Source organism: Heptranchias perlo, unplaced genomic scaffold (assembly GCF_035084215.1).
Source record: "Heptranchias perlo isolate sHepPer1 unplaced genomic scaffold, sHepPer1.hap1 HAP1_SCAFFOLD_194, whole genome shotgun sequence".
NCBI classification, from domain to species: Eukaryota; Metazoa; Chordata; class Chondrichthyes; order Hexanchiformes; family Hexanchidae; genus Heptranchias; species Heptranchias perlo.
This window is the reverse complement of record NW_027139208.1, coordinates 308485-326050: the sequence shown is the minus strand read 5'-3', so window position 1 is coordinate 326050 and position 17566 is coordinate 308485. Positions and strand designations below refer to the sequence as shown.

Sequence of the window (17566 nt, the reverse complement as noted above, 5' to 3'; positions counted from 1 at the left end):
ATCAGAGGGGGCAGACCCGCTAGTGACATCATCAGAGGGGCAGACCCGCGAGTGACATCATCAGAGGGGGAGATCCGGGAGTGACATCATCAGAGGGCCAGACCCAGGAGTGACATCATCAGAGGGCCAGACCCGGGAGTGACATCATCAGAGGGGGCAGAACCGGGAGTGACATCATCAGAGGGGGCAGACCCACTAGTGACATCATCAGAGGGGCAGACCCGCGAGTGACATCATCAGAGGGCCAGACCCAGGAGTGACATCATCAGAGGGTCAGACCCGGGAGTGACATCATCAGAGGGGCAGACCCAGGAGTGACATCATCAGAGGGGGAGACCCGGGAGTGACATCATCAGAGGGGCACACCCGCGAGTGACATCATCAGAGGGGGAGATCCGGGAGTGACATCATCAGAGGGGGAGATCCGGGAGTGATCCAATCAGATCCAGCCAACCCGTAAGTGAAGCCACAGTGGGCTGAGAAACTGGAATTAACGTCATCCGAGTCTCAGATATCAGGATTAATTTAACAGTTTTAGGGATTTGTCCCCACAATAAAATGCTGGAAGCACGGGTTCAGTGAATGTGGTTTGAAATGTGTGTAAATGTCTCAGTGAGTCAGTGACCCGGTGAAATGACAGAGTCCCGGCCTCGTAGTCTAACTGAACTCGGATCCTGATGTTGGACGGGATCGGTGGGAGGTCAGTGAAACGATTATTTTGCCAGGCTGTGAGAGAACCAAGAAAAAAGCCCAAACACCAGGATTTACTGCTGTATCCAAGAACAGAGTCTTTCCCCTCCCTCTCGACACTCCCACACACAATCCCTATTTCCCAGCCTTGCCCATCAGTCTCCACATCCCAGGAATGGGACCCTGAGGAGAAACTCTGGGAGCAGAGGACTTGGGCCCAGTCTTTAAACCTCTCTGGGTGAGGTGGGTAGGGCTGTTCCCATTCAGTCCATGTTACTGATCTCAGATCATCAGACAGAACCAAGTTCCAGTTTACTGTCTTTGGATCCAGGCTCATTGGTGACCTTTGCCCTAGAGAGGAGAGAAGAATCAAAGAATCATGAATCATAGAAAGGTTACAGTATGAAAGGAGGCCATTCAGCCCATCGAGTCCGAGCTGGCTCAATGCAAGGGTAATCCAGCGAGTCCCACTCCCCCACCCTGCAAATTTTTTCCTTTCAAGTACTTATCCAGTTCCCTTTTGAAGGCCATGATTGAATCTGCCTCCACCACCCCCTCAGGCAGTGCATTCCAGATCCTAACCACTCGCTGTGTAAAAGTTTTCCTCATGTCACCTTTGGTTCTTTTGCCAATCACCTTAAATCTAGGTCCTCTGGTCCCTGACCGACCTGCCAATGGGAACAGTTTCTCTCTATCCACTCTGTCTAGACCCTTCATGATTTTGAATACCTCTATCAAATCTCCTCGCAACCATCTCTGTTCCAAGGAGAACAAGCCCAGCTTCTCCAGTTTATCCAAGTAACTAAAGTCCCTCATCCCTGGAATCATTCTAGCAAATCTCTTCTGCACCCTCTCAAAGGCCTTCACGTCTTCCCTGAAGTGCAGTGCCCAGAACTGGACTCAATACTCCAGTTGTGGACGAACCAGTGTTTTATAAAGGTTCATCATGACTTCCATACTTTTGTACTCTATGCCTCTATTTATAAAGCCCAGGATCCCGTATGCTTATTTAACCGCTTTCTCAACCTGCTCTGCCACCTTCAACGATTTGTGCACACATACCACCAGATCTCTCTGTTCCTGTACCCATTTTAGAGTTGTGTCCTCTAGATTATATTGCCTCTCCTCGTTCTTCCTAACAAAATGTATCACTTCACATTTTTCTGTGTTAATTTTCATCTGCCACGTGTCTGCCTTTGCCACCAGCCTGTCTATATCATCTTGAAGTCTATCACTATCCTCCTCACTGTTTACTACCCTTCCAAATTTTGTGTCATCTGAAACTTTTGTAATTTTGCCCTGTACTCCCAGGTCCAAGCCATTAATATATATCAAGAAAAGCAGTGGTCCCAGCACCAACCCCTGGGGAACACCACTGTACACCTCCCTCCAGTCCAAAAAACAACTGTTCACCACTGCTCTCTGTTTCCTGTCACTTAGCCAATTCTGTATCCATGTTGCTACTGCCCCCTTTATTCCACGGGCCGCAATCTTGATGATAAGCCTACCATGTGGCACTTTATCAAACACCTTTTGAAAGTCCATATAAACCACATCAACTGCATTGCCCTCATCTGCCCTCTCTGTTACCTCATCAAAAAACTCCATCGGGTTAATTAAACACGATTTGCCTTTAATAAATCCGTGCTGGCTTTCCCTAATCAATCCACCCTCGTCCAAGTGACTGTTAATTCTGTCCCGGATTATCATTTCTAAAAGTTTCCCCACTGCTGAGGTTAAACTGGCTGGCCTTTAGTTGCTGGGTTTATCCTTACACCCTTTTTTGAACAAGGGTGTAACATTTGCAATTCTCCAGCCCTCTGGCACCACCCCTGTATCTACGGATGTTTGGAAGATTAGGGCCAGTACCTCCATAATTTCCACCCTTACTTCCCTCAGCAACCTAGGATGCATCCCATCCGGACAGGGTCACGTATCTACTTTAATTACAGCCAGCCTTTCAAGTACCTCTTCCTTATCAATTTTTAGCCCATCTCAACTATATCTTCCTTGACTGAGACTCTGGCAACATCCTCTTGCTTGGTAAAGACCGATGCAAAGTATTCATTTAGTCCCTCGGCCATCCCCGCTGCCTCCATCAGAAGATCTCCTTCATGGGTCCTAACCTGCCCCACCGCACGAGATTGGTCAGACTGGGTTATTCCACTCAGATCAATGATTGACAGCTGCAGGGTGGGAGTGTCAGTATTTCCCAGACACTGTCAGCCCCATATTACCTCTTAGACTGGATTCATCCCATGTTAAATCAATGGCCTTCAATCAGAATCCCTGTTAAATAGCAGTGTGTGGGTCCCAGTGCTGTACACTCAGTGCAAACACTGCAGTGGAGACACACAGTCGCAGTCAGTTTAATCACACAAGCCCCTGGCACTGTGCTCACGTTCTCCCAGACACAATGGAGGGGATTCACCGGCACACAACACATCCCACAGACTCACAGTTCCAGCCCCACAATCTCAGCACCGGCTGTACTGGGAACACACAGCTCACAGGAGTGTGCCCTGGGCACTCTCCCTCCTGTTACCGTTTCATCCTGAATACAGGAGTGTGCCCTGGGCTCTCTCCCTCCTGTTACTGTCCCATCCTGAATACAGGAGTGTGCCCTGGGCTCTCTCCCTCCTGTTACCGTCCCATCCTGAATACAGGAGTGTGCCCTGGGCTCTCTCCCTCCTGTTACTGTTCCATCCTGAATACAGGAGTGTGCCCTGGGCTCTCTCCCTCCTGTTACTGTCCCATCCTGAATACAGGAGTGTGCCCTGGGCTCTCTCCCTCCTGTTACTGTCCCATCCTGAATACAGGAGTGTGCCCTGGGCTCTCTCCCTCCTGTTACTGTCCCATCCTGAATACAGCAGTGTGCCCTGGGCTCTCTCCCTCCTGTTACTGTCCCATCCTGCCCACAGCTTGATTAAAGCCTCCATCAGTTTACAAACAGTACTGCGGATTCACCTGAGAATTCGGATGAATCTTATGTCCCTTCGGTTAGTCACTGTTCACTGTGAGTTCCCCAGGACCCCCCTCCAGCCCTGAGTCTGAGACTCGGACCAATTCCGAGTTGTGGAGAGGAAAGAGGTGCAGGAACTCGACCCTCGAATCCTCTGAGCTAAACCCTGACTGAAGAAACACCAGAGAAAAACAAAGAGTTGAACAGAAATGAATCACTGCCCCCGTGATCCTTGTGTAAGATTATAAACAGACCTTGGGATATTCCCGCTCTTCCCGTGATCCCAGTCGACAGCTGGAGGACATTCCCTGGGACAGGGGCTGCCCCAGAGGAGCTGTGTGGGGGAGGAGTTACATTCGATGGGCCACTGTATTCGGTGGAAGCTGGCACTGTAAACAAAGCACACGGTGATTGGGAATTGTGACCCAGCGAGGTCCAGCCTCCTTCATATTACTGGATGATGGGGTTATATAGTCTTTACATTTCTCTGTCATTAAATATTAGCAGATCCCCCGTGGCATTGCTCACACTCAGCGGGCCAGGCAGCATCTGTGGAGAGAACAAACAAGTCCATGCTTCGGGCGTTGACCCTTTCATACGTCGGGGTCAAAGTTCCTCGGGGGTTCCGCAGGGTCACTGCCATTTCCAGGGGTTCCCTCTGCCCACCCCTTACAAGGCCACTGATGGCGAGGGTGCAGAGCCTGAGACAGGGACTCAGTACCCCAGGATATCCCACTGTGTTTGGCCCTGCCAGGACCCAGACAATCAGCGGAGGCCGGTTCAGTGAGTGAGTCGAGGTGTACCGGTCTCCCGAGGGGCAAACGTGTACCCCTGAAGAAAAGGCCCACGGCCTGAGCAACCCCAGCCCAGGGGCGGGCGGGCGGGCACGGCAGGAGTGGTCTGGGCACCCACTGGCCCCGTGTAAATTCGGAGCCTCGCTGACCTCACAAACTCCAGCAGGAGCAGGAGGGCCGGGATCTCCACCCACTGATTCCCATATCTGGGTATTTCTGGAATGGGTGGGTGGGTTTCTGAAGTGCCTGGTGTTACACTGGAAGCTGTTGTTTCTCTAGACACCTGCTGCCTGTTCGAAGCAGACCGGATTGTTTGAGCCAGTAATTAAGGTCAGAGCTTGTGGAGTCTGGGGACAAGCAGCAGAATGGATCGCAAGCTGGATACAGAACAGAAAACAGAGAGCAGTGATAAAGGTAGTTACTCAGACTGGAGGAAGTGGACAGTGGTGTTCCACAGGGATCGGTGCTGGGACCACTGATGTTCATTGGAAATACAATCTCTAAACTTGTGGATGACAATAAATTCAGGGGTATCGTTAATACTGAGGAGGACTGCGACTAAGGACAGGAAGATGTTAATAAACTTGCAGAATGGGTGTGTAAATGGCCAATGAATTTCAATATCGATAAGTGTGAGGTGGTGCGTTTTGGTGGGAGGAATGAGGAGGCCACATTCTCCTTGGAAAATAAGAGTCTGAATGGGGTCGAGGAGCAGAGGGACTCAGGTGCACAAATTCACAAATCATTCAAAGTGACGATGCAAGTTAACAAGGCCATAAAAATCGCAAACAAAGCACCATGGTTCATTTCTAGAGGAATAGAATTGAAAAGCAGGGAAGTTATGTTAAACTTGTATCGAACCTTGCTTAGACCACTCAGTACAGTTCAGGCCTCCATATTACAAAATGGATAGAGAGGCACTGGAGAAGGTGCAACAAAGATTTACCAGGATGACACCAGAACCGAGATGTTTTCACTATCAGGAAAGGCTGAACAGGCTGGGGCTCTTTTCTCTAGAAGAGAGAAGGCTGAAGGGTGACCTTTTTGAGGTCTTTAAAATTATGAAGTGATTTGATAGGGTGGATGTGGAGAAGATGTTTCCACTTGTGGGGTCGTCCAAAACGAGGGCCACTAAATATAATATAGTCACTAATGAATCCAACACAGAATTCAGGACAAACGTTTTTACCCAGAGAGTAATTAGAATCATAGAATCATTACAGCACAGAAAGAGGCCATTCAGCCCATCGAGCCTGTGCCAGCTCTTTGTAAGAGCAATCTAGTTAGTCCCATTCCCCCGCTCTTTCCTGGTAGCTCTGCAAATTTTTTCCCTTCAAATATTGATCCAATTCCTTTTTGAAAGTCACTATTGAATCTGCTTCCACCGCCCTTTCAGGCAGCACATTCCAGATCAGAACTACTCGCTGCGTAAAAAAGTTTTTCCTCACGTTGCCTTTGATTCTTTTGGCGATCACCTTAAAATTAGAATGTGGAACTTGCTACCACTTGGAGTAGTTGAGGTCAAAAGGACAGAGGCCTTTAAAGGGAAGCTAAATAAGTCCATGAGGGAGAACGGAATAGAGGATATGCTGATAGGGTGAGACGAAGCAGGGTGAGAGGAGGCTCGTGTGGAGCATAAACACCGGCATAGACTAGTTGGGCCGAATGGCCTGTTTCTGTGCTGTAAGTTTTATGTATTTGTAAGTTTTATGTAATTCTATGTAATTCGAATGGTAACCTCAGGATTATTAGCCGAGCCACGTGCTAATTGGCATCGGGACAAACGGATCAGGAAGGTGAACATGTGGCTGAAGGAGTGGTGTGGGAAGGAGGGGTTCCATTTCATGGGACACTGGGACCAGTACTGGGACAGGAGGGAGCTGTACCACTGGGACAGGAGGGAGCTGGACCACTGGGACAGGAGGGAGCTGGACCACTGGGACAGGAGGGAGCTGGACCACTGGGACAGGAGGGAGCTGGACCACTGGGACAGGAGGGAGCTGGACCACTGGGACAGGAGGGAGCTGGACCACTGGGACAGGAGGGAGCTGGACCACTGGGACAGGAGGGAGCTGGACCACTGGGACAGGAGGGAGCTGGACCACTGGGACAGGAGGGAGCTGGACCACTGGGACAGGAGGGAGCTGGACCACTGGGACAGGAGGGAGCTGGACCACTGGGACAGGAGGGAGCTGGACCACTGGGACAGGAGGGAGCTGGACCACTGGGACAGGAGGGAGCTGTACCATTGGGACGGACTCCACCTGAACCGGGCTGGGACCAAGGTCCGAGTGGAAAGGATAAACAGGGTGCGAAGATGTCTTTGTTCAGAAGTGTGCACAATGTCACACTGTTGAAACTGGAGGCAAACACAAGACTGGGCCAATCCTGTCGGACTTATTTGGACACAAGACTGGCCAGGCTGAAGGATTTTCTTACACAGAAGCAAATAAAAACAAAGGTATTACCTGGGGTGAGGACATACTCAGAGAGCACCTGGAGAATCTGAAGAAATATATCCCAGGAACAAACATGATTTTTACAGGTCTCCGGAAGAAGAGTGATTGTGAAGACTTGAGAGCTGACCTTAAACCTGCCACAGCCAAGTAATGTTCAACCACAGCATCTGCTGCCTTTATTTATTTAAAAAGGGCTTTAAATTAATATACTGGGGGGAGGTCTCAGTCAGAAACAATAGTAAAATGATAGGTTAATGATTGATAAAAGGGATAAGAGCAGAGTTCAGGTTATAAATAGTGATAGAGACACTCCAGGTGAAGGGAACATTGAAATAACTAAAGTCGTTACAGCAGGAGTGAGAAATAAGAAACATGTTAAATTACACAAAGTGAGAAAGGCAGCAACAGGGCAGAAGGTCAGGTTCGGGTCTTTTGCCCAAGTAAGGGTTTTATTTACTAATGCACGGAGTACAAGAATTAAATTGAGTGAATTAGAGGCTCAAATGCAGCTTGGGAAGAGCAGAGTGGCTCAACTCAGAAAGGTGGTGAATTTCTTGAGTGCATTCAAGATAGTTTTCTGGAACAGTATATTCTAGAACCATCAAGAGGACAGGCCATGCTCGATTCAGTAATGAGTAATGAGCCAGACCTAGTTTATGATCTAACAGTAAGGGAACATTAATCAAACAATGATCATAATATGATAGTTGACATTACATAATATAAATGTTAGGTTTGAAAAGGAGAAACTTAACCCAGTTACTAAGATTCTAGATTTTGATCAGGCTGACTTTAATGGGATGAGAGAGACTGACGACAGCACACTGGTCAAAACTGTTATCTGGTAAAACGACAGATGATCAGTGGGAGGTGTTCAGAAAAAGATTTGAGCTTAATACAGGATCTGTATAAACCCCTAAGGAGCAAGAGCTCAACTTACCAAATAAAACAGTCACGGTCAACAAAAGAGGTGAGAGATAAGATAAAACTAAAGGGAAGAGTAAAGTGTAGATCCAGGGGACTGGGAGAGATTTGAAGAACAGCAAAGGAAGACAAAAAAGATAGTGAGAGCTGCAAAAAGAGAGAATGAAAACAAACATACGAAGGATATCAAGATTAACACAAAAAGATTTTACAATTATATTAGAGAAAGGGTAGACAAGGGGAATGTGGGCCCTTTAAAAATAGATGCAGGTAATATTGCAAATGAAAATAAGGAAATGGCAGACTTGTTGAATAATTACTTTGTGTCAGTCTTCACCACCCTAAACATTCACTCCCTCCACCACCGGCGCACTGTGGCTGCAGTGTGTACCATCCACAGGATGCACTGCAGCAACTCGCCAAGGCTTCTTCGACAGCACCTCCCAAACCCACGACCTCTACCACCTAGAAGGACAAGAGCAGCAGGCGCATGGGAACAACACCACCTGCACGTTCCCCTCCAAGTCACACACCATCCCGACTTGGAAATATATCGCCGTTCCTTCATCGTCGCTGGGTCAAAATCCTGGCACTCCCTCCCTAACAGCACTGTGGGAGAACCTTCACCACACGGACTGCAGCGGTTCAAGAAGGCGGCTCACCACCACCTTCTCAAGGGCAATTAGGGATGGGCAATAAATGCCGGCCTCGCCAGCAACGCCCACATCCCATGAACGAATAAAAAATAAATGTTCCCTATTTTTATTAATGACTTTGATAACACAATAAAGGGCCTTATATCCAAATTTTCCAATGACACAAAGATTGGAGGCATATTAAATAGTGGAGACAGGATCATAAAATTATAAAGAGACATTGATAGATTAAGTGAGTGGGCAAAACTGTGGCAGATGGATTTCAATGCTCATGAGTATAAGGTCATCCATTTTGGTCCAAAACAGGATCGATGTGAGTATATTTAAACGGTGAAAAGCTGGAGCAGTGGAGGTCCAAAGAGATGACGGGGTCCGTGTAAACAGATCACTGAAATGTAGTCGTCAGGTCCAAAACATAATCAAAAAGGCGAATGGAATGTGAGCCTTTATAAGTGGAGGACTGGAATATAGAGGGGAGGGAGTTTTCCTACAGCTGGACAAATCCCTGGTTAGACCACATCTGGAGTACTGGGTACAGTTCTGGGCACCGCACTGAGAAAGGATATATTGGCCTTGGAAGGAGTGCAGTGTCGATTCACCAGAATATTACCAGGGCTCCAAGGGTTAGATTATGAGGAGAGATTATATAAACGAGGCTTGTATTCCCTGGAGGTTAAGGGGTGATTTGATTGAGGATTTTAGGATTTTGAAAGGAATTGATCGGGTCGTTAGAGGGAAATTTTTTCCACTGGTGGGGGAGTCTAGGAAAAGGGGACATGACCGTAAAATCAGAGCCAGGCCAATCAGGAGAGAAGTTAGCAACTAATCATTTTAAATCTGAGATCGATAGATTTTTGCTCGCCAAGGGTATTAAGGGATAAGGAGCCAATGTGGGTGGATGGAGATAGGATACAGATCAGCCATGATCACATTGAATGGTGGAACAGGCTCGAGGGGCTGAATGGCCCACTCCTCTCTGTAATTAATGAGATAAGACGACAGTGAGTCTGTGTGAGTGACCAGTGTCCATGTGTCAGTATTATCATCTCCTGGTATTGCAGGTGCTGGGTGTCATTGCAGATTGACATGGTTGCTGCCACTGTGTGGTTTGTGCTGATTCTGATTGACAGTTCTAGTAACGACCCAGCTGGGGGGGAAGTGTGACAGCTGCTGCTGTTTGCTTTAATTCACCTGTGTACTGTTTAACCCCACGTTACAGCACTGAGCTCTGTGGAGACTGAGCACCAGAGTTATAAGGACTCGGAGAAAAGGGCAGCAAATACTCAAAAACACTTGTTCTGTTGGACCCAGGAAGCCAATCGATGTGTGGGAACAAGTTAAGTCCTGTTTTGTGAACTCATCCACTGATTGGCTCTTGCTTCTGTATAGTTTTGCTTCATGATAAATACTAATTACTGTTTTTCACCCGTACAGAGAACAAAACAGACCGACTGTGTATTGTGTGGTGAACCAGACAGCACGGGTGTGACAGACCCTAACACAGTGAAACTGACGGGGCAGGTATTACAGTCGGTGAAACCGACAGGAAAACGGGGTGTGAATTACAGAGTGAAACAGATCAGTCAAGTATTAGAGAGTGGAACAGATAGGGCGGGTATTAAAGGGAATGGAATAGAGAGTCACAGTAATACAGAGAGTGAAACAGACAGGGCAGGGATGGGAACAATTCAATAAATAAATCCTTTTGATGCCAACTGTGGGAACAGTCAATGTTCCTTAAATCAGTCAGTATCAGGACTTCCATTGATTTCAATCTCTCTCTCTCTCTCTCTCTATCTGTTTATATTTGTGTATTTATTGATTGTGTCTATATCTATCCGAGTCTATGTGTGTCTCTGTGACAGGGCGTGTGCGTCTGTGTGAGTCTCTGTGACAGGGCGTGTGTGTCTGTGTGAGTCTCTGTGACAGGGCGTGTGTGTCTGTGTGAGTCTCTGTGACAGGGCGTGTGTGTCTGTGTGAGTCTCTGTGACAGGGCGTGTGTGTCTGTGTGAGTCTCTGTGACAGGGTGTGTGTGTCTGTGTGTGTCTCTGTGACAGGGCGTGTGTGTCTGTGTGAGTCTCTGTGACAGGGCGTGTGTGTCTGTGTGAGTCTCTGTGACAGGGCGTGTGAGTCTGTGTGAGTCTCTGTGACAGGGCGTGTGTGTCTGTGTGAGTCTCTGTGACAGGGCGTGTGTGTCTGTGTGAGTCTCTGTGACAGGGCGTGTGAGTCTGTGTGAGTCTCTGTGACAGGGCGTGTGTGTCTGTGTGAGTCTCTGTGACAGGGCGTGTGTGTCTGTGTGAGTCTCTGTGACAGGGCGTGTGTGTCTGTGTGAGTCCCTGTGACAGGGCGTGTGTGTCTGTGTGAGTCTCTGTGACAGGGCGTGTGTGTCTGTGTGAGTCTCTGTGACGGGGCGTGTGTGTCTGTGTGAGTCTCTGTGACGGGGCGTGTGTGTCTGTGTGAGTCTCTGTGACAGGGCGTGTGTGTCTGTGTGAGTCTGTGTGACAGGGCGTGTGTGTCTGTGTGAGTCTCTGTGACGGGGCGTGTGTGTCTGTGTGTCTGTGTGACAGGGCGTGTGTGTCTGTGTGAGTCTCTGTGACAGGGCGTGTGCGTCTGTGTGAGTCTCTGTGACAGGGCGTGTGTGTCTGTGTGAGTCTCTGTGACAGGGCGTGTGTGTCTGTGTGAGTCCCTGTGACAGGGCGTGTGTGTCTGTGTGAGTCTCTGTGACAGGGCGTGTGTGTCTGTGTGAGTCTCTGTGACAGGGCGTGTGTGTCTGTGTGAGTCTCTGTGACAGGGCGTGTGTGTCTGTGTGAGTCTCTGTGACAGGGCGTGTGTGTCTGTGTCTTTGTAAGTTCCTGAATTATTTTGGATATTCCCAGCTGTCTGAACACAACTCACCCGACCTGCTCTCAGTCCCTTATATTGGAGAAAAGCTGCACATTCTTACCAATGATTCCCAATATGTCTGAGTGATACTTTTCTGATCCATTCAGCCTCTTCTGGATAAGTTGAGATATATTGGACAGGTTCAGGGTGAGCGCTGGAACATCTGGGTCTGTGACTCTCTGAGTCTCAGTCACTCTGGAATGAAAGAGGAGAGAATGTTTTTATCAGTGGGGACATTTCAGATCAGAAACCCAAAGGGGAACGAGTGATCAGTGCAACAACCTGCACCCCTTCTAATGCTCGTACTGAGACCCCGCAGCAACCCATCCTGAAAATGGCAGAATCCCGGGATTTGCAGTCTCCCTGCATTCACACTGATCTCCACACGTGCAGTGGGATCCTGGTTTGCTGCCACTTCAGCTCAGTTTGTGATTTTCAAAGCCGTCTGTGTTCAGTCCAGTTTCTCTGTACTGGAGTCCTCATCATTCCATTATTAATAATTATTATTATCCCGAGGGTCTCCAGTCTGTGCTCCCCCCTCTCTGCAGGATCACACTCTCTACAATCATGTGAAGTGAGGAGAGGAGAAGGAACAGCCTCCCAGGTAGAGGTAGACGTAGAGAGGAGGAGAGGTAGACGTGGAGAGGTGGAGAGGTAGACGTAGAGAGGTGGAGAGGTAGACATGGAGAGGAGGAGAGGTAGACGTAGAGAGGTGGAGAGGTAGACGTAGAGAGGTGGAGAGGTAGACATGGAGAGGAGGAGAGGTAGACATAGAGAGGAGGAGAGGTAGACGGAGAGAGGTGGAGAGGTAGACATAGAGAGGAGGAGAGGTAGACGTAGAGAGGTGGAGAGGTAGACGTAGAGAGGTGGAGAGGTAGACATGGAGAGGAGGAGAGGTAGACGTAGAGAGGTGGAGAGGTAGAGGTAGAGAGGTGGAGAGGTAGACATGGAGAGGTGGAGAGGTAGACATAGAGAGGTGGAGAGGTAGAGGTAGAGAGGTGGAGAGGTAGACATAGAGAGGTGGAGAGGTAGAGGTAGACAGAAGGAGATGTTTAGGGGGAGAATTCCAGAGCTTAGGGCCTAGAAAGCTGAAAACACGGCTGCCGATGGTGGGGTGAAGCAAATCGGGGATCCACAAAAGGCCAGAATTAGAGGAACGCAGAGTTCTCGGAGAGTTGTCGGGCTGGAGGAGGTTACAGAGACAGGGAGTGACGAGGCCATGGAGGGAATTAAAACAAGGATGAGAATTTTAAACTCGAGGCGTTGCTGGACCGGGAGTCAATGTCGGTCAGTGAGCAGAGGGTGATGGGTGAACGGGACTTGGTGCGAGTTAGGATACGGGCAGCAGAGTTTTGGATCAGCTGAAGGTCATGGCGGGTGGAAGATGGGAGGCCGGACAGGAGAGAATTGGAAAAGTCGAGTCCAGAGGTAACAATAGCATGGATGAGGGTTTCAGCAGCAGATGCTGAGACAGGTGATATTATGGGGTGGAAGTAGGAGGTCTTGGTGATGGAGAGGAAATGGGGTCGGAGGCTCAGCTCAGGGTCAAATAGAACGCCCAGGTTGTGAACAGTCTGGTTCAGACTCAGACAGTGGCCAGGGAGGGGGATGGAGTCGGTGACTAGGGAACGGAGTTTGTGGTGGGGACCGAAGACAATGGCTTCGAACTTCCCAATATTTAATTGGAGGAAATTTCACCTCATCCAATACTGGATGTCGGACAAGCAGCGTAACAAATCAGATGCTGTGGAGGGGTCGAGAGAGGTGGTGGTGAGGTAGAGCTGGGGGTCGTCAGTGTACATGTGGAATCTCCCATTTCCCACAGGCTGCCTGAGCCAATAACCCCTCAAACCACAGTTAAACATCACTCAATATTCCCACCATTTGAAAGCACCTTATCTGGGAAGGTTTCCAAGCGGTGATTCTACTTTCACTCTTCTCCCAGATACAGGGGAAGGTTCCCTATCAGCAGCAGGTACTATATGACTGAGAGGAACTGACCTGGAAAGGAGCTGCTTCGAGTTCTGTGAATAAAGAGAGGAGATCAAATCAGTCAACGAACAAATCAACACCCAATGGAACCAAAGAGTGAATTTGGGATTGAGAGTAAAGAGTTCAGTGTATAACAGTAGGTGGGGCCAGTCACAGGAATGGGAAATAATCCCACATTTCACTGCACTCCATCCTGGGGCAGCACCAACACTCCCAGGGCAGGGCCGAGGGGGCAGCGCCAACACTCCCAGGGCAGGGCTGAGGGGGCAGCAGCAACACTCAGAGGGCAGGGCTGAGGGGGCAGCGCCAACACTCCCAGGGCAGGGCTGAGGGGGCAGCGCCAACACTCCCAGGGCAGGGCTGAGGGGGCAGCGCCAACACTCCCAGGGCAGGGCTGAGGGGGCAGCGCCAACACTCCGAGGGCAGGGCTGAGGTGGCAGCAGCAACACTCCGAGGGCAGGGCTGAGGGGGCAGCGCCAACACTCCGAGGGCAGGGCTGAGGGGGCAGCGCCAACACTCCGAGTGCAGGGCTGAGGGGGCAGCAGCAACACTCCGAGGGCAGGGCTGAGGGGGCAGCGCCAACACTCCGAGGGCAGGGCTGAGGGGGCAGCGCCAACACTCCCAGGGCAGGGCTGAGGGGGCAGCGCCAACACTCCCAGGGCAGGGCTGAGGGGGCAGCGCCAACACTCCGAGGGCAGGGCTGAGGGGGCAGCAGCAACATTCCCAGGGCAGGGCTGAGGGGGCAGCGCCAACACTCCCAGGGCAGGGCTGAGGGGGCAGCGCCAACACTCCGAGGGCAGGGCTGAGGGGGCAGCGCCAACACTCCGAGGGCAGGGCTGAGGGGGCAGCGCCAACACTCCGAGGGCAGGGCTGAGGGGGCAGCGCCAACACTCCGAGGGCAGGGCTGAGGGGGCAGCGCCAACACTCCGAGGGCAGGGCTGAGGGGGCAGCGCCAACACTCCCAGGGCAGGGCTGAGTGGGCAGCGCCAACACTCCCAGGGCAGGGCTGAGGGGGCAGCGCCAACACTCCCAGGGCAGGGCTGAGGGGGCAGCAGCAACACTCCCAGGGCAGGGCCGAGGGGGCAGCGCCAACACTCCCAGGGTAGGGCTGAGGGGCAGCGCCAACACTCCCAGGGCAGGGCTGAGGGGGCAGCGCCAACACTCCCAGGGCAGGGCTGAGGGGGCAGTGCCAACACTCCGAGGGCAGGGCTGAGGGGGCAGCGCCAACACTCCCAGGGCAGGGCTGAGGGGCAGCGCCAACACTCCCAGGGCAGGGCTGAGGGGGCAGCGCCAACACTCCCAGGGCAGGGCCGAGGGGGCAGCGCCAACACTACGAAGGCAGGGCTGAGGGGGCAGCGCCAACACTCCGAGGGCAGGGCTGAGGGGGCAGCGCCAACACTCCCAGGGCAGGGCTGAGGGGGCAGCGCCAACACTCCCAGGGCAGGGCTGAGGGGGCAGCGCCAACACTCTGAGGGCAGGGCTGAGGGGGCAGCGCCAACACTCCGAGGGCAGGGCTGAGGGGGCAGCACCAATGCTGGGCCCAACCAACAATCTTCAAACAATTCAGCCCTCTCACCAGCCTCACAGAAACGCCCCATTCCCCAGACATAGCCCTGTTTATATTGAAGATGTACCTGAATAAAGGAGAGATGGTCCCTCTGTACCAGACTCTGGGTTTCTCCATCTATTAATGTAATCTGTTCCATCCTCTTGTTTAATGCTTCAGAACAGCTTCTAATCTGAGAGAGAGCTCGGAGACCCTCCTCATCGATCAGTTTCAGTGCGTATTCTTCATCTTCTTCCAGCTGTCTCCTCCATTCAGAGAAGCTCTTCGATAGCTTTCCTTTCAGCTCATTGATTCGTGTCTGAAACCCAAACCAACTCTCATTACAAACGGCCCTTCCACACAGCTCTTACCCTGAGCACACGGCACTTTCCAGGGACGGGACAGTTTGTTTCAATCACTACTCGATTACCCGTGAAAGATGGACAAGCAGTGGGGGAGGGTCTACTGGGAGAGAAAACAGAGTTTACCGAGTGTTGCCTTGAGCCTTGAGTTTAATAGAAAGAGCACTGTATTTAGACTGTGTGTGGCACTGCCACCTGGTCCATCCACACCTGGAGTGATGGGTCCAGTTTTGGTGCCCACACCTGGTGAAGGAGATTGAGACTCTGGAGAGGACGGTGGCCAGAATGACACGTAGTCTGATGGATTTTAGTTCTGAGGATCGGCTCCAAGAGGGAGGGCGATTTCGAGAAAGGCAGGCCGAGAGGGACATGATTGAGGTTTTTAAAATGATCGAGGGATTATTGGACTCACTCGTTGGGTGAGGTACTTGAGATGGATCAGGATGGTAGGACTAGAGGGCCTGTGTGTAAAATCCATAGGCACAGAGTTAGGTTAGACCCCAGAGTCCTCGATCTCTGGAACAGACTCCCTGAACATGTCGGGGGTATGGAGTCACTCCCACCCTTTAAAAGGGAGCTGGGGAGGAATTTCCCAGAGTTTGTCCTGAATTGTCTGCAGGTGTTTTTTCTCTCTTCTGTTTGCCTTTCCCAGGTGAGTCCATGGTTCGGGGTGGATCAGTGGTGTGTGTGATTGAACCCTGTCTGCATGGGGCAGGCTCGCTGGGGCTCATGTTCTTTTCGAACTCTTCCTTTCGATGTTCATCTGATACAGGCTTCAGGGCAAGTCTCCAACTCCCAGCCTCTGACTGTGTCTGTTTCAGGAAATCCAGTGCCCAAGTGATGGAATAATATTCCCTGGGAGGTGCAGGGAGAGTTAAGCAGCTCCCCCTCACATCAAACACACGGGGAACTCAGTGTAATCAGTGACTCGGCCCCAACACAACCAGTCTGGTTTGGAAGGCTTGTTTCTGATGTGCTCATTGACTCAGTGGGGAGAGAAACCCTTTCTAAATCCAGTCCCACTTTACCCACCTTTATTTCAGCTTCTGATCTCTCCAAGTCTCGCTGTTTGCTGGAACAATTCTGCTGGACTCCCTGAAGACTCTCGATTTCTCTCTCCAATTCTTCCTGTAAAGGCAATTGGAAAGTGTTTAAAAGGGATTCAAACTGGAATGTAAAAGGGAAATGATTCTGTTCCAGGAGTGACCCCACTGGGTGTGGATAGAAAGTGGTTTGGGGGATTCTCAGTGTCTGGGCCCTGAGCAGAAATATTCCCTTCTGTGACTCTCAGTAAAGAGGCGCTCCCTGCCCTGTATAAACTGAGGAACCACACACACACCGGCTTCTTTTCACACTGACTCACCGTGTGCTGCATTTTCACACGGACTCAGCTCCTCCATTTCCAGGAATCAGCCGAGGGGAAAGGGAGACAGACTCAGTCACACCAGCATTTCTCAAACACCAATTCCCTCTTGTTGTGAGAAACAGTTTCTCCCCCCAGCCCCTGAGTCTCACCCCGTGGGTGTCCCTCACTCCCCCCACCGGTGATGGTCCTCTCCCTGCTGGTCAGATGGCAGAATACCCCAGTGTTACACAGGGCTACAACATGCTCTGCTCTACAGCCCTATGCCATGGAGTGCCAGTTCTCACTGGTGCCCACACAGTGAATTACTGAGCTCTACAGGAAAACTCTCCCTCACTGTATTTAATATCAGGAATTGTGTCACTCACCTTAATTGCAGCTTGTGCCTCATCCAGGCTCAGCAGTGTGTGGGATTTATGTTTCCCTATTATTGTACAGGAAACACACACATACTCTGCATCATCTTCACAGTAGTATTCAAGGATCTTCTTATGGTCAACGCACTGCCTGTCTGTAAGATCAGCCACAGGTTCGATGAGGGTGTGTCCACTGAAGGCCTTGTTCAGCAGATGTGGTTTTAAATGACTGGAGCAAAATGATGTTTCACATTTCAGACATGTCTTCACAGCTGGGGATGGATTCTCGACACAGTAATCACACACGACATCGGCTGAATCAGCTCCGGGCTCCATCCCTCCAGCACCTGAAGCAGCTTTCACACAGCACAAGAGAGACTGAGGAACCAGAGCAGGAAGTGAAATTCTTATAAACACCCGGTGCAGGGAGTGACGATGTTAGTTTCACTTTCATGATTCACTCTGTCTGAAGATTAACCCTTTCAGGCTTGCAGTTGCAGGTCAGAACCAAAACCAGAAACACAAGATTACAATTTTACAATCTGGAGCCAGAATACAGCAAACTGGGCTCAGTAAACA

At 50.5% G+C, this 17566-nt stretch overlaps 1 protein-coding gene across 1 annotated transcript; it reads right to left on the bottom strand.

Moving 5' to 3' along the window:
- Positions 1-505: 505 nt before the first annotated feature.
- Positions 506-17323, bottom strand: LOC137309956 (E3 ubiquitin/ISG15 ligase TRIM25-like). The gene is made up of 7 exons (XM_067977952.1): positions 17081-17323; positions 16301-16396; positions 14995-15225; positions 13370-13392; positions 11430-11563; positions 3903-4095; positions 506-1034 (listed from the first exon to the last, which is right to left on the bottom strand). The coding sequence occupies exons 1-7, from the start codon at positions 17321-17323 to the stop codon at positions 521-523; spliced, it is 1434 nt and encodes a 477-aa protein (XP_067834053.1). The 3' UTR covers positions 506-520.
- Between the last annotated feature and the right edge of the window lie 243 nt (positions 17324-17566).